Below are 14,693 nucleotides of genomic sequence, written 5' to 3'. Positions count from 1 at the left end.
AAGCAGGGAGGACTGCACCAACAACAGTTTATGATCTTTAAAGGGAATGCATGGTGGTTTTGTACATTACAGAATACTATATAAAAGGATTCCTAGTCTGGAGGTAGCAGCAAACCCATAAATACTGTGTATTAGGAAGTAACAAAGCCATGAATACTGTGTATTACAAGCAAATTCCATGCCATTTATCTGGAGAATATATATTCCAAGGTTTCCCTGCAGTAAGACTGTATCCTTTTTTACTGACTGTATATAATTGCAGTGGTTTTGTACATATTTTATATTTCTTTATCATGGCTATTGCTTAACATTTTTTTAATTAAAATTTGTTTTATTTATTCAGGTAAATTGCATTATAATTGCTTATGAATATTTTCGATTCACATAGTGAGCCATCAGGTGGAATTTTAGATTCCTTTTTACATGATTACCTCACTATACTTATCTGCTTTGCTGAAATAACGTCAGTTTGCAAAAACTATTTAAAATTAAATTTACCCCAAACGATTATAATCATATATACTGTATACCTGTATTTATAATCATTTATAAATGTAATACATGGCAAAAATGGCAGCAAAAAGAATATGTAATGCATTAGATACTGTCGTGACTTAGGCTTTATTTAGTAGTATACAAATCTGAAATAATATATTCATTGGTGACATCCAACAGAACAGGGGTTGATGTGGGTTGTTCTATATTGGGGGTCAGCAACCAGTAGATCATAATGTATCAGTAGGTCTCAGCCAGGTGACAGTTAGATCACGGTCAGGGCTTGCTGACTCGCCATCCCAGAGCATCAAACAGAGTGAAAGGCAGAGGGACTGCTTGTAAAGTTGGAGCTGTAGTAGAGAGAAGGAGCTGCATAAGCCGATGTCTCCTCTGTAGTGCTGGTTCCTATGCCCTGTCATCATTGGTGGGTGTAGCATCTGCCAAGCATGACCCATTCAAATGAAGGAGGCCACTCTGCAAGTGTCCTGCAGCCTTGTGTAGTACAGCAAACAAGGGGTTAAACAAGCAGTGGTGTGTTGCTTTCTCACCACCTGCTTTAACCCCTTGGACCCGCAGAAGAATGCAGTTGTGGGGCACTTTCAGAGTGGCCCCATTTACGTGAATGGGTCTTGACTGGTAGGCAGTAGCACCCACCAAAAGCAGCAGAGGGTGTAATTCCTGCTGTGGAATGTGTATACTTTTGCCTGCTGCCTCAGCAGCTAAAGGGGGTAGGAACTGGGGGTGGTAAAACCATGACTCAACCCCAGGGTTTTACCACCCTTCAATTTTACATGTGAACGAGCCCTAAGAGTTCTGCTGCTGGATGCAACTAAGGGCTCATTCACAAATGCAGCAGACACTATTGCTTCTCTGAAAAGCGAACCAAGTGTGTTTGACAGGTGGTGAGGAGGCGATATGTTGCCTCCTCACCACCTGATTTAAACCCATGATTGCCGCGCAAAACACGATAGTGTCACGATAGTATCGCAATTCGAGGTTTAAATCAGGTGTGAGGAGGTGACACTGGCCGACACGGTGATATTTAACTTCTCCCATGTTGTTCAGTAGATCTCCACCTCTTTAAGGTTGCATACCCTTGTTCTACATAATCTGAAAATGATTACACACACTGCCTTGACTTATTTTAGTTTCCACATTTATGTATGAAATAGTAACAATAAAAAAAAAAAATCAGGTATCACATGCATGGATAATCCTTAAATTGATAAATGCCAAGAAATATAAAATGAAAGTCCCAGTATTTATTAATCCCAAATGAATCTACTAAAGGTTTCAGAGAATAAAAAAGCTATAATCTGCCATTTAGTGGATTTTCTGTAAATATATTTTAAGAACTCACCTCAATTCAGCTTTTACGTTATCCCTGTGAGAATATAAATTAGCTACTAAAATAATATGCGCAAAGTTTAAAATGCAATGGCAAAAACCAAATTTTCTTACTGTACTTGAAAATGTAAGAGCGTGTGTGATTCTGTTAGGATAAGCCACCTATCTCACTGTAATGTGTTGGTATCTTGTTTATGGATCTAATCTTCTGGTACAATTCAAAAGGGTTATGTCATTAAAGAGCTAGTTCACCTTTACCAGAAAAAAAAATGCTTATACAGTGTTGTAGATAGAAAACAAACTATACAGCTTTGACCAAAGTTGAATAATGCCATTGCTATAGGTGTAGGCCATTTACGTACCTCAAGAAGCCTGGCCTGACAACTCTCAGGATGTTGCTAGGATGTTGCTAGATGAAGCCTAGCTACTACCATTTAACTTCCACCATCACAGGAGTGAGCCCTCAAACTCTAAACTACTGCATCAGTTTTTTGGTAAAGGAGATGGCCTTGTACTTGGGATGTTGCCCGCCCCCCCACACACACACACAAACACACACACACACGCTGTCTTGCCATGGCAGTGCATAGGTTCATTGATTACCTCCATTATACTCTTGCCTTGAATTATCCTGGATATAGGACCATCTATTTTTTTAGACTCAGTCTTTCATTCAGGAATACAAAAAGAAAGAATACCCAGGCAGGTTATGGAAGGTGACGTATATGGTGAAGAGCCGGCAACTTGTTCTCCCGATAAAAGTACTTTATTAATAAAGGGTACAGTGTGCAAGCTACAGCACGTTTCGGTAAAAAGACCTTATTCATAGCCTTTCTAACAGAAACGTGTAAGCTGCTGTAACTTGCACACTGTAACCTTTATGAATAAAGTACTTTTATAGGGAGAACGAGTTGCCGGCTCTTCACCTTTTATGCCTATGCTGTTTAAAGTGCCAGGAAGACACTGTGAGCTTTGGAGCACCGTTGGTCTACCTCCAGGGGAAATCAACCTAGGCGTACATTTTGTTTATGTTAGGTGGCTTAAAAATAATCAAAAAGCCTTCCACAAAGAAAATGCAATGCACAGTAGAGCTTTACTACAACAGATGGTATCTGCATGTCTCATTTTCATCACAAATCTAGAAATAAGGGATTTATTCTTAATTTTGGGATAGTAGCCAGAGCCATGTAAATCATTCCTTTTTGCCCCAGTGTCAACTGCTATTGATAACTGCTGGTTAAAGGCAGTGTTTCTCAAAATTTTTTCATTCACGGAGTTCTTGAAATATAGTTTCAGTCTTGAGGAACCCCAGTCTAAAGCTTGGTTTACACTACTGCGTGTCGGGGAACGTACACAATATTGCACACATTCCTGACACGCAGATAAATGTGCTGCTCTCTAGCAGACATGCAAGGGGTGCCAGTAATGCACCCCTCCCAGAAATTTCCTTGGGAGGGGGGGATTTTTTATGTAGAGAATGGGTATGTGCCAGTTATAGTGACAGCAGAAACTGCTCTGTATGTGGGTCTCTGTGCAGCTGACCAGTGCTGGATTAATTGAGTGGTGGTTTACTAAGAAATTAGCATGGGTGTGGCTGCTTTTAAAAGTGCCCTTACACATTGCAGCACTGAATGTTGGAGTGAACCTAAACCAACTTCAGGGTATCTGTCCCCCATTCAGTATATTCTACTGAGAGTTGAGGTCAGGCTAGGATTTCATCCTAACTTCTTATTAGGGCATTGGTATCTTTGTTTGTTAGTGGACACTGGACTTTTTAACCAGCAGACCTCAGTATGTCAGGTCAGACTGTGACGGGCGCAGCGTCAGACCCCAGACCTCACCAAATCCGTGACAGAAGGACTAGCCAATCTAAAACCTCAATTTCACGTGCGTAACAATGCCACGCCCAGCTGCACCCTGCACCCCGATTTTCCAGCTAATTGGACCACAATCGATGCACCTGCAGTCTGGGAGCGTTTGTTACTGGGTCAGATTAATTACGCAATTAACCCTTCACACTGCCACCACCTCCTTTTTGTATAGAGAAAGAGGAAACTCAGCAATACACTAGGATGATTGGTTAATCGTCGGTATACCGCTATCTCTGTAGACAGGTTATACAGAGGGTTAAACACTCATAGTAGCGCTCTTCAGCGGCAGGGATTCGTAAGTTACATTAAAGAGCTATAGAAACAGTTCAACACTTTCAGAAAGTAAGATTTAGTACTAAAAGGTCAAAAGGGTGCAGTAGAAATATTTACAGAAAAAAGATGTAGCCAATATATATATATATATATATATATATATATATATTGTATATAGAGCACAACAGCACAGCAAACAGATAACAGGAAGTTTAGGTAAATAAGTACTTGCCCAAAAAGATGCCTGGGGTTAAGCAGTTTCAAGTTTGATGAGCTTAAAAGGGATTTCTAGTCTCGCACTCAGTTTCGATGTTACAGCAAGACTCGGCTTCTCTCTCTCTCTGCGAGATGTTAAACGCAGGAGATCCTCACTTCTCTCATTACACACCAAACATAACAGCCTCTTTTCTACCCAAAATCAACTGGTATCTTCTTACAACAGCAAGCCAATTGCCTTATTTGGAAAAAGGATTGCATAGACAGCCCCTTAACAATGTACACTGAACGCATTCCTGTGGGAGGGGGAATGAGGGGATAACATTAGGACTTCTTAACAAAATGAGGGACGTGCCTGGCTCTTGTGTACAAGATTGCTACACCCCCCCCCCTCAGGTGGTTGCATAAGAGTTTAAGAGAAAGACCAAAATCCAGAAGTTTGGAGCAAAATGGAGAACCGCGCCTCTCCCTGTGTGCATGACTGTTACACAGACCACACCTGCTCCACCACCATCACCCTTAATACTGTTCCTCTTCTCCCTCTTCACCCATGACTGCAGACCTGTGTATGGCTTTAATTCCATCATCAACTTTGCAGATGACACTATGGTGATCGCCCTCATCAGGAAAAAGGTTGAGATGGCCTATAGGGAGGAGGTACAACATCTGGTTGCATGGTGTGCGGACAATAACTTGCTCCTTAACTCCACCAAGACTAAGGAGCTTATTGTGGACTTCAGGAGGGAGAACAGAGGCACACGTGACCCTATCCACATCAATAGAATTCCAGTTGAACGTGTCGCCAGTTTCAAGTTCCTGGGGATCCACATTTCAGAGGACCTGTCCTGGACTACCAATACCTCCAATCTGGTCAAGAAGGCTCACCAACGACTCTTTGTGTTGAGGACATTGAATAAGAACCATCTGTCCTCATCTATCCTTGTGAACTTCTATCGCTGTGTGATAGAGAGCATCCTCACCAGCCGTATTACAGTCTGGTATGGGACCTGTACTGTCACTGAGCATAAGGCACTGCAGCGGATAGTGAAAACTGCTCAACGCATTATAGGGATTCCACTTCCAGTCATTGAGGATGTCCAGAAGAAACACTGCTTGCGCCGAGCTCCAAGTAATTTCAAGGATTCCTTTCATTTTTCTCATAGACTTTTTCATTTCCTGCCTTTCCGGGACTTAGGAACAGCTTCTTTCCTATAGCTGTTACATTACTGATTTTGTTTGCTCCTTGTTGATCCCTTATTCCCCTATACACTTATCTCCTCTTCTCATTTCTTCTGTCTATATAAACATTAAATTGTGTTCATTTTACACACTGGCATAAGTTCTCATTTCACTCATTCGTGTAATAAATATTATGCATTAGCTTTACATTCATTCTTAATTATTCATAATCTGTATATTATGTCCATAGTGCTTCCATCTACATATTAGTCTATAGTACTTCCACCTGTACATTATGTTCATAAATAGTGTCTATCTTGTACATAGTGCAGAAACGGTATATTTTGTACTGCTGATTGCATTTCTGGTTAGATACTAAACTGCATTTCGTTGCCTTGTATTTTTACATGTGTAATGACTATAAAGTTGAATCTAATCTAATTATAATCCACAGAGCAAGGAGAGAAATCTCAGCCTCCAAACACAATGCATGCCCAGCTTGTAACTGGTGATAGCAGCCTCAACCTAACTCCATTCAGTCTACAGGGGGCTTGCACTGGATGGAGGTAAGACTGAGGCAGCAAACACGCTGGGCTTGCATGGTGTGCGTTAGGTGAGTATTCTCTCCTTTTTCTGCGTCTGAAGGTTGGAGGACTGGGATAATGACTTTCATACGACTGTGGAGTGGTTCTAAAGCCGTATGATTTTTTTTTTTCTTAATGCATTCTCTACAGTAAAATAAAAAAAACCTTCTGTGTTGCAGGATCCCCCTTCACCCCCTTATACTTACCCAAGCCCGATCTCAGTCCTGCACTGTGCACAAGAGCTGCTCTCTCCCTCCTCACAGTGCAGATTGATAGCAGCGGGAGCCATTGGCTTCTGCTGCTGTCAATCAAATCCTATGACAATGGAGTAGGGGTGGGGCTAAGCCCCGCTGTCTGTGTCAATGGATGCAGGCAGCGGGGCCTGGGAGTGAATCTACATAAGTACCCCCCTAAGAAGGAAAGAGCCAGCAGCATCGGACCCCAGAAGACGAAGATTGGGGCTGATCTGTGCAAAACCATTCCACAGAGAAGATAAGCATAACATGTTTGTTATAAAAAAAAAAAAATAAAGGTTTACTATCACTTTAACCTGATACCTCATATGCAATGCTTTTGCCAGGCCAGTGGCTCAATAAGTTGTATGGGGGGATGAAAAGGACAACCATGGAGCATACCACTTCAAAACAAATTAGCAAGACAGCCCCCTTATTTATATTCTTACAAGTATCTTTTAATTACTATAGACCTTTTTTGGGGTGGAAAAAGTCCAGTGTTTGTAGGTATTGAAAAATGCCTAATTCCAGCCTACAGTGGGCCTATTTTCCTATGATAAATGTCGTCTTGTTTCTCAGCTCAAGAGGTCCAGACAGAATAATGATTTTTCTGTTTCTTTCCTATGAGTGTAAAAGACCTTCTTGATGGGTTTATTTTCCTAAACATATTCCTAAGCTTATTTGCAAAAGCATGAATTTAAATGTGATCTTGTGAAGGAAACATTACTGAGATGTTGTTTATGACTGTGACTGTCTTTGACTTTATTACATAGAAATATATTGATCATTAAAATTGAATCTTTATCACACTTTACAGTTTTAATCAATCAAAGGTTTGTCAGGATTGCTGTCTATATATTGTGGCTAGAATTTCATTTTTACACTGCAAGGCAAAATCTGGTATCCCTTCTCCTCTCTTAGTTTGTATGGAATTAAATATGCTTCACAATTAGAGTAATTAGATAATCTTGTAAAAAGCCAGCACACTGTTGTTGCTATCCAGTTATGTGTTAATTCCTTTTTTCTAATAAACACTGCAGTCATGATAATTGGAACTTGTTGCCAATGGTAAAAGCTTTTCCAGCTCTGAATTTCATGTACAAGTCCCTTAAGGCTTGGTTCACACCTATGCATTCTTGTTTTTGATCCTTTTTTTAATGCCTTTTGCATTGTACTCTGCATTTTTACACGTTTTTGGCACATTTTTACCGCGTTTTTTTTTTTTTTTTTTTTTCTAAAGTAGAAACGTTTTTGTTACTGGGCAGAAAAAAAAACTCCAAACTTGGCAAAAACGTACTACATGAATTTCAGCGGAACTCTATTGTATCAGAAATGCTGCTTTTTGCATTTAAAATAAGTTCCTTTCCAAAAACGCAGCAGCTCCAAAAAGCATAGATGTGAACATGTCCCCTAGGAAACAATGTTAAAAGGACTGCAGTGCGTCTCTGCACAAAGCACTAAAAAAAAACTCATTGGTGTGACCCAGGGGTAAGACCATTTCACACCTTTGAAATTGTGATGCATTTTACATTTCTTTCCTATAGAAGGTCTAAAGTTACTCATTATAGGTTATAAGAACACAACACAAGTAGAATGGATGTTTATGTGACATAACTACATTGGCATTGATAGATATAACAGCCTGTCTTTAAGGAGCTTTCCTGTTTCTTTAATATTGTTTATTACTACATTTTACTGACTCCATAAGTTATTTTCTTTTCAGCTAACCTGATACATTTAAAGCGATAGTCTACTTAAAAGTGGTATTTGAGGTTTTGCAGATGCTAAGATTTTTGTAGATGAAAAGGTAAACCACCCAACCGTTTTTTGTCATCTCATCTCTGAGGAACTATGAGATGAGTTCCTATGTGAGTTCCTTGGTTTGCACACTTGCTATGATGATTAGTGACAGTCACAATCTTCTCACTGTTGGAGTTTTAATTTATTCTTTATCATGAAGAATGTAACAGAAGATGATGGAAGAAGCAAACCAGGGAATTCACAATCTCATTTACTCCAGAAATCTGGAGTTATTCAGCTACATGCACCTAATTCACTATCACGTAACCTCCCTGGAGGTCTGATTATGTCAATATTTTTGAATGTCAAAGCGGTTTGTTTTTCATGGAAATTTGTTGTTTTATGTTGTAGGCCTGTAATTCTTAGGAATAACTCACTTAAATCTGTCCAAACAAGAGTCTAGTAAACATCCCGGGTATGATAAAGTTTGAAACATGAAATAGTAAATTATAATATAATAAATAATTATAAAAAATTATAATATAATAATACATTTAATTCAATAATGTAATCAAACCAAAAACAACTTTTGACCTAAAGGGATGCTTTTTGGATGCCATGGATGTTCTCAAGTTTCTAGGCAGAAAGAACGGTAATAGTGCAGGCAGGGCACTGGACAAAGCACTAGGGACAAAATTGAGGTGAAATGGTTTGATACAGTAATGTAATCCTAGCAGATTACAATGTATTGTGTGTGTGTCATGTTTTTACTTTTTTGAACCTCCCGCCGGTTCCGCCCCCCTGCATCGTGATGCTCGCAGGGAAGGGAACCCGGAAGACGGATGCCGGCATTGAGCGGAGGACACAGCGGGAGGACATCTGGGGATCTCAGGGACAAAGTAAGTTACACTACAGTATAATCCCGAGTGTGACTCAGGGTTACCGCTTTTGGTACCGAAGATTAACCCCCGATCTTCACTCAGGATTACCACCAGGGAGGTTAAAGCAGTATTAAACCAAAAACGATAATACTAATGCCCACGCCTATGAAAGGTACCAGGGGCCTCTACTGGGGCCCCCTACTGACCCTCGTCCTTGGGCAGTGCCCAAGTGCCTCAATAGTCAGTCTGCCCTTGCACTTGATGCAAAGGTACACTCTGATGGGGACACTGACGTAACATGGCATTCTAATATGGACACCTAATGTATAGGGGCACTGTGACAGGGACCACCTAATGTAAGATGGCACTCTACAGTAATAGGTACGATTGATGTAAGGGGACACTTTGAGGACACCTAATGTAAGGGGGCACTCTGATGAGTAAACCTGATGTAAGAGGCACTCTGATGGGCCCATCTGTTAGGTGGCACACTGAAAATTGACAACAAATACTGATATGCCATGGAAAAAAGGTGCCTATTTGCTTTCAGTAAATCAATCACATCAAATCATTCTTCGGTAGTACTTGCACCATTGTTGCAAACTGGTAAACCCCCTAGTATAAAACTTAAGTAAGTATTTGATTGCATGTAGCATTTCATTAGTATTTGTCATCTGCAATAATTTTGATTATACCTTTCTTTAAAGTCTTCTGCACATGCTTGTATATTTTCTGTCTGCAGCATAAGTCGAGCATTTTCCAACACAGCATCCCCGACCTATAAAAAAAAGGCAACTATAAAGGTGACTAAAACGTTCCCTTACATACCACCATGGACATGGACCTATAGATATATTTGTAAATTTGTGTGCATGTATAGAGCTTTATATATGCAAAACTGATAGAGTATGCATTGTCTCCAGATGCATTGACCCAAGTAAAGTTATCTCATTGACCAAAATTACAGTTTACTTCTAACCAGGCTCATTCTCTTCTGTTTTTTGCTAGATATGCTGTATATGGATTGGTCAAGACAGAAGGTGCCTGGGGCAGGGGTGGACTGGCCATTTGGAAACACGGGCACTGCCCGAGGGCCCGGGGTCAATAGGGGGCCCCATGAGATGCCCCTGGTACCTTTTTTATAGGCTTTTTTGAGTTTGGGCAAGGACACAGGAGCCCCATGATCCCCTATTGCCCGGGGGCCCCATGAGTTGTCAGTCCGCCCCTGGCCTGTGGAATTTCATTCCGAGAACAAACATAACCAGCCAGCACTACTATGATAAGGAATGTCTTTTGTGGGCTAAAGAAGCTGCACTCCATATATTAGTAGGGCTTATGAATGGTGCCTGCTGCCTTAAAAGACATGTTTTATTGCTGCACAGCTTTTGCATATACTATATATGATAAAAAAAGGCCATGGATGAATTAAAAATAATTAAGTACTTTATGAGCTGTGAAAAAGACATGGACTAAAATGATAAATAAAATATCAACATCAAAAAAGTTATTTTTTTCATTCAGCTTTCAACAAATGAGCAAAACACCTTTGATGGTATTGTTAGTTGTGCAATGGCAGACTGAGCAGCAAAGCAAGTCATAGTAAATTTTTTTCTAATTAGGGGTTCATCTTTATAGAACATAACAAAGTAAATAAATTGATTTAACCCTTACATTTTTATATTAAAGAAGTGCAATAATTGCACTAAAGCAAAACGAAAATCAAACAGTGGTTTAGGTCCTTTAGCCCACCTTGTGATTACCATTAAAAACCGTTTTTGTTTCATTTAATTTCATTTAATTTCAGATTTGCTTGTTAACCACATCAATACCGGGCACTTTTACCCACTTCCTGCCCAGGCCAATTTTCAGCTTTCAGCGCTGTCGCATTTTGAATTACAATTGTGAGGTCATGCAACACTGCATCCATATGAAATTTTTTCACACAAATAGAGCTTTCTTTTGGTAGTATTTAATCGCTACTGAGTTTTTTTTATAGTTTGCTAAATAAAACAAAAAAAAATGAAACTTTTGAAAAAAAAAATTTTTCTTCGTTTTCTGTTATAAAATGTAGTAAGTAAATAACATTTCTTCATAAATTTAGGTCAAAATGTATTCTGCTACATTTCTTTGGTGAAAATACCCCAAATTAGTGTATATTATTTAGTCTGTAGGAAAGTTATAGAGTCCACACTGTATATCTGACAATCGATCAATCCTGATGTACTGATTGCCCATCTCATTTCTTGAGGCCCTGAAATGCCAGGATAGTACAAATACCCCCAAAATCACCCATTTTTTGGAAGATAGACAGTTCAAGGTATTTAGTGAGAGGCATGGTGAGTTTTTGGAGGTTGTAATTTTTTGTTACAATTTTTTGGAAAATATAGAAATTAAAAAACAAAAAATCAGAATTGTTTTTTTTTTTTGCATATTGTCACCAGTCCAGCGTTGCTATATAATTGGTGTGATGGTGATCAGAGACACTGACTGGTGACAGTATGTAAAAAAATAATAATAATAATAATTATTTTTTCTTTTTTTTTTACTATTTTTTTTTTTAACACAGTGACCAAAGTAATATAATTTTACCATAGTAACATTAAACTACTCTGGGCAAGTGATCAGGATTTTATTATTTTTTTAACACATTATGATAGCTAATACCAATGTATTTCATTGATAATTGCAATCATTGTTACTGAATGAAACTGATTCAATCAGTCTTTTGTTGTGATTATCTGTGATTGGGCAAAGCTCATCACATGATACAGATGGGCTGTGATTGGCCCTGTCTGTATAATGTGACTGCTTTGACCAGTCACAGCTAACATAATTGTATACAATGGATGGCATGGCAGGAAGACATCCATTGCATACAGTTGATGTGATCTGCTGTGATTGGTTACAGTGGTCACATGACACTGGCAATGGCCCGGTGTAGTGATACGTTATAGGCTGTGTCCCGTGGATACAGCCGGTGACAGATCACGTTGCTGCGTGGCCTATTTTGACAGGACGTCATATGATGCCCAGTCACAACGAGGAGTATCCCGCCCGACCTATACCAGATTGACGGCTGGGCAGGACACTCCTCGTTGTGACTGGGGGTCATATGATGCCCTGTCAAAAGGGGATGCACAGCAACGCGATCTGTCACCGGCTGTATCCACAGGACGCAGCCTATGACGTATCACTACACCGGTCCGTTGTCATATTTGTTATGTTAGCATGATTTGTTTTCGGTATTCATTTTGCATATTTGGATTTGTTTCGTATTATCAGATTTGTTCTGCATTTGATTCGAATTCGAGTGAAATTCAAATTTTAGAAGATTCATCTTAATGTGTTAATTTGTTATTTTGGGAAAAATTACTTATGTACTGCGTTTTGGATGGAGGTGGATTCATCAGAATCTCTGAATCATAATATAACAAATAAAACAAAATTGATTTCGGATTCATTTGTTGATTTATGATTCAGAGAATCTGGCTGATCCACTTTCATCCAACCCAAACACAATAAGGGCCCTTTTACACTGATCAGTTTTTGATCAGTTTTTCAGTTTTGAAAAGCAGAAAAAAAATGCATGAAAAATTTATCCTAAGGAACTCTTCACACTGGTCCATTATGTTTCAGTTGCATTTTTAAAAGTCCTGCTTGCTGCGTTTGTGGTAAAAATGCACCAAAAATGCACCTCTCCATTAAATGAATGGAAAACACAGCAATGCACCAAAAATGCAACACACCTGTGGGGTGTGCTTTTTCCAGTCACATGTCAACGGAAAAAAATGCAATGCAACTTCATAAAAAACACATCAATAAAGCAATGCACCACAGACAAAATGCATGTGTTTTTGCCACGTTTTTTGCAATGGTAAAAGTATCATATAAACACTACTGAAAACCAAAGAAGAGTTCCATAGGATTTAAAAGGATGCATTTTTTAAATTGAAAACTGATCACAGTGAAAGGGCACTGTAAAGTCCTGCTTGCTGCATTTTTTGGCACATGTTGGTGTGGTAAAAAAACACACACACCAAAAATGTACCTCTCTGTTGAAATGAATAGAAATAATGTGAAAAACACATAAAAAATGCTGAATACTTGTGGGAGGTGCTTTGTCCAGCCAAGATTTCAGGGTAAAAATGCCACACATATGTGGCAAAAATGCATTAAATACCCATCAAAAACGTAATGCACTGCAACAAAAGCATGGCAAAAATGCATATGGTTTTTTGTTTGTTTTTGCAAGAGCAGTGTGAAAGCAGCCTAAGTAAGAATCATCATCTTATTTCACTTTTATACCTTACTGTATTTTTTGCAATATGCTTCCATTTCAAATTCGAATTCATATTTGATTTTGGATAACTTGTTAATTTGTTACATTATTTCATTTCATTATATTTTATTTTGGATTCATTGAAATTCGCTGCTATTGTGATTCGGAAATTTGAAAATGTGAATCTCCGAATAATGAAAATTATGTCCGGATTTTGATTCGAAACTAAACAAATCGTACATGTGTATTTTTAATCTGTGTGAGGCAGATGCTCTGACTCATTGCCTATCCCTAAGCACAGAAGTAACAGAGAGAAGACACTGGGGCCACATAGTGAGGGTGGCAGAGAGAAGGCAGTGAGACTGTATGGTGGTGGAAGGGAGGTGGCAGAAGAATCGGTCTGTTTGGGGGGGGGGGCAACAAGACTGGATTGTACAGGAGAGGAGAAACAGCAGACAATGAGACTGGAGTGTGGAAAAGGAAAGTGAAGCCAACAGGACTGGAATGTAAAGAAGGGAAAGATATGAGGCAGCATGCCCAAACGGTTGAGAAGGAAACAAAAGAAGCTATGATTGGACTGTGGTGTAAGGGAAAAGAGAACACAGTGAGACCAGATGGTGGAGAGGGCTGAAGCTCTCTTTCAGAGGTTTTGTGGCTGGCTCCATCAAAAAGGTTTCACTGTTGTCAGAAGAGGAAGTAGAAGAGTAAAAAATCCTAAATATGTCAGTTATCGGAACAGAAGAAAAAGGCAAACCCATAGGAACAGCTGCTTAAAGGTAAGGTTTCTCTACACTTGGACGTAAGAGGAAGTCCTCCTAATGAGAGAACATCCCACCTTCTGCACTCTTTCCCCCCTTTATTCTATCTCTACCAAATCTTCATTACAGTTATTACATTTACAATTAAAACATTTTCAATTTAAAGCAGAACTGCATTAATTTTTTTTTCTCCCATGCTGTGGGACTGTGCCCACACTGCATGGGTTAACTACTTGTTTTGTCCAGGGGTGCACAGAAAGGATATACTTACCCGATCCTTCGATCCTCCTGAAAACAGCATCCCCCACATTCAGCAGTGGACTGTTCCTGTCTTCCTCACGTCCTTAGCCGGTCTATGGTCTTGATTACCTCAGGAATAGTCCATGCACAACACCGCTAGCGTGCGGGGGGCAAGAGCAGCAGGGACCGGTCTTGTGCTCAGAGGTTCGGTAGATTAGGTGAGTATATCTCCACTCTGCAAACCCCTAGACAAAAAAAGCAGTTAACCCATGCAGTGCAGGCACAGCCCCACTGCATGGGAAAACATTTTTCCCAGAGTTTTTCTTTAAAATTACATTTGGAGTCCTAACAGAACTTTGATAGCCTCTAAAAATCCAAAATGTTAGATACCCTCCCTGCCTGAAATAAAAACATTAGGAAGAACAGTCAATACTTTTTTCTTGAGACAATCTATTGCTGGCCTCTCCTGAAAATACTGGTTGCCTTGCTGACATCCTGAATCTTTTGCTTTCACACTGACTCAGAGCAATATGAAGATCAGGATTCATGGATTTTCTCCTGCAGTGACAGGTTTCATAATGATTTAAGTTTTTTGTT

The 14,693-nt window shown here is 39.5% G+C and overlaps 1 protein-coding gene across 2 annotated transcripts in view; it reads right to left on the bottom strand.

Moving 5' to 3' along the window:
- Positions 1–14,693, bottom strand: part of BFSP2 (beaded filament structural protein 2) — a 44,071-nt gene that overhangs the window by 12,225 nt on the left and 17,153 nt on the right. For both annotated transcript variants that reach the window (XM_089672547.1, XM_089672546.1), the window contains exon 2: positions 9,515–9,597. In XM_089672547.1, coding sequence (XP_089528673.1) covers positions 9,515–9,597 — 83 coding nt within the window. The remainder of the gene's footprint in view (positions 1–9,514; positions 9,598–14,693) is intronic.

This window comes from Staurois parvus, unplaced genomic scaffold (genome assembly GCF_062004578.1).
Source record: "Staurois parvus isolate SC_StPar_1 unplaced genomic scaffold, SC_StPar_1.0 ptg000130l, whole genome shotgun sequence".
Taxonomy (NCBI): Eukaryota; Metazoa; Chordata; class Amphibia; order Anura; family Ranidae; genus Staurois; species Staurois parvus.
Note: the sequence above shows the minus strand (reverse complement) of the source record. Positions and strands in the feature narration are given on the sequence as shown.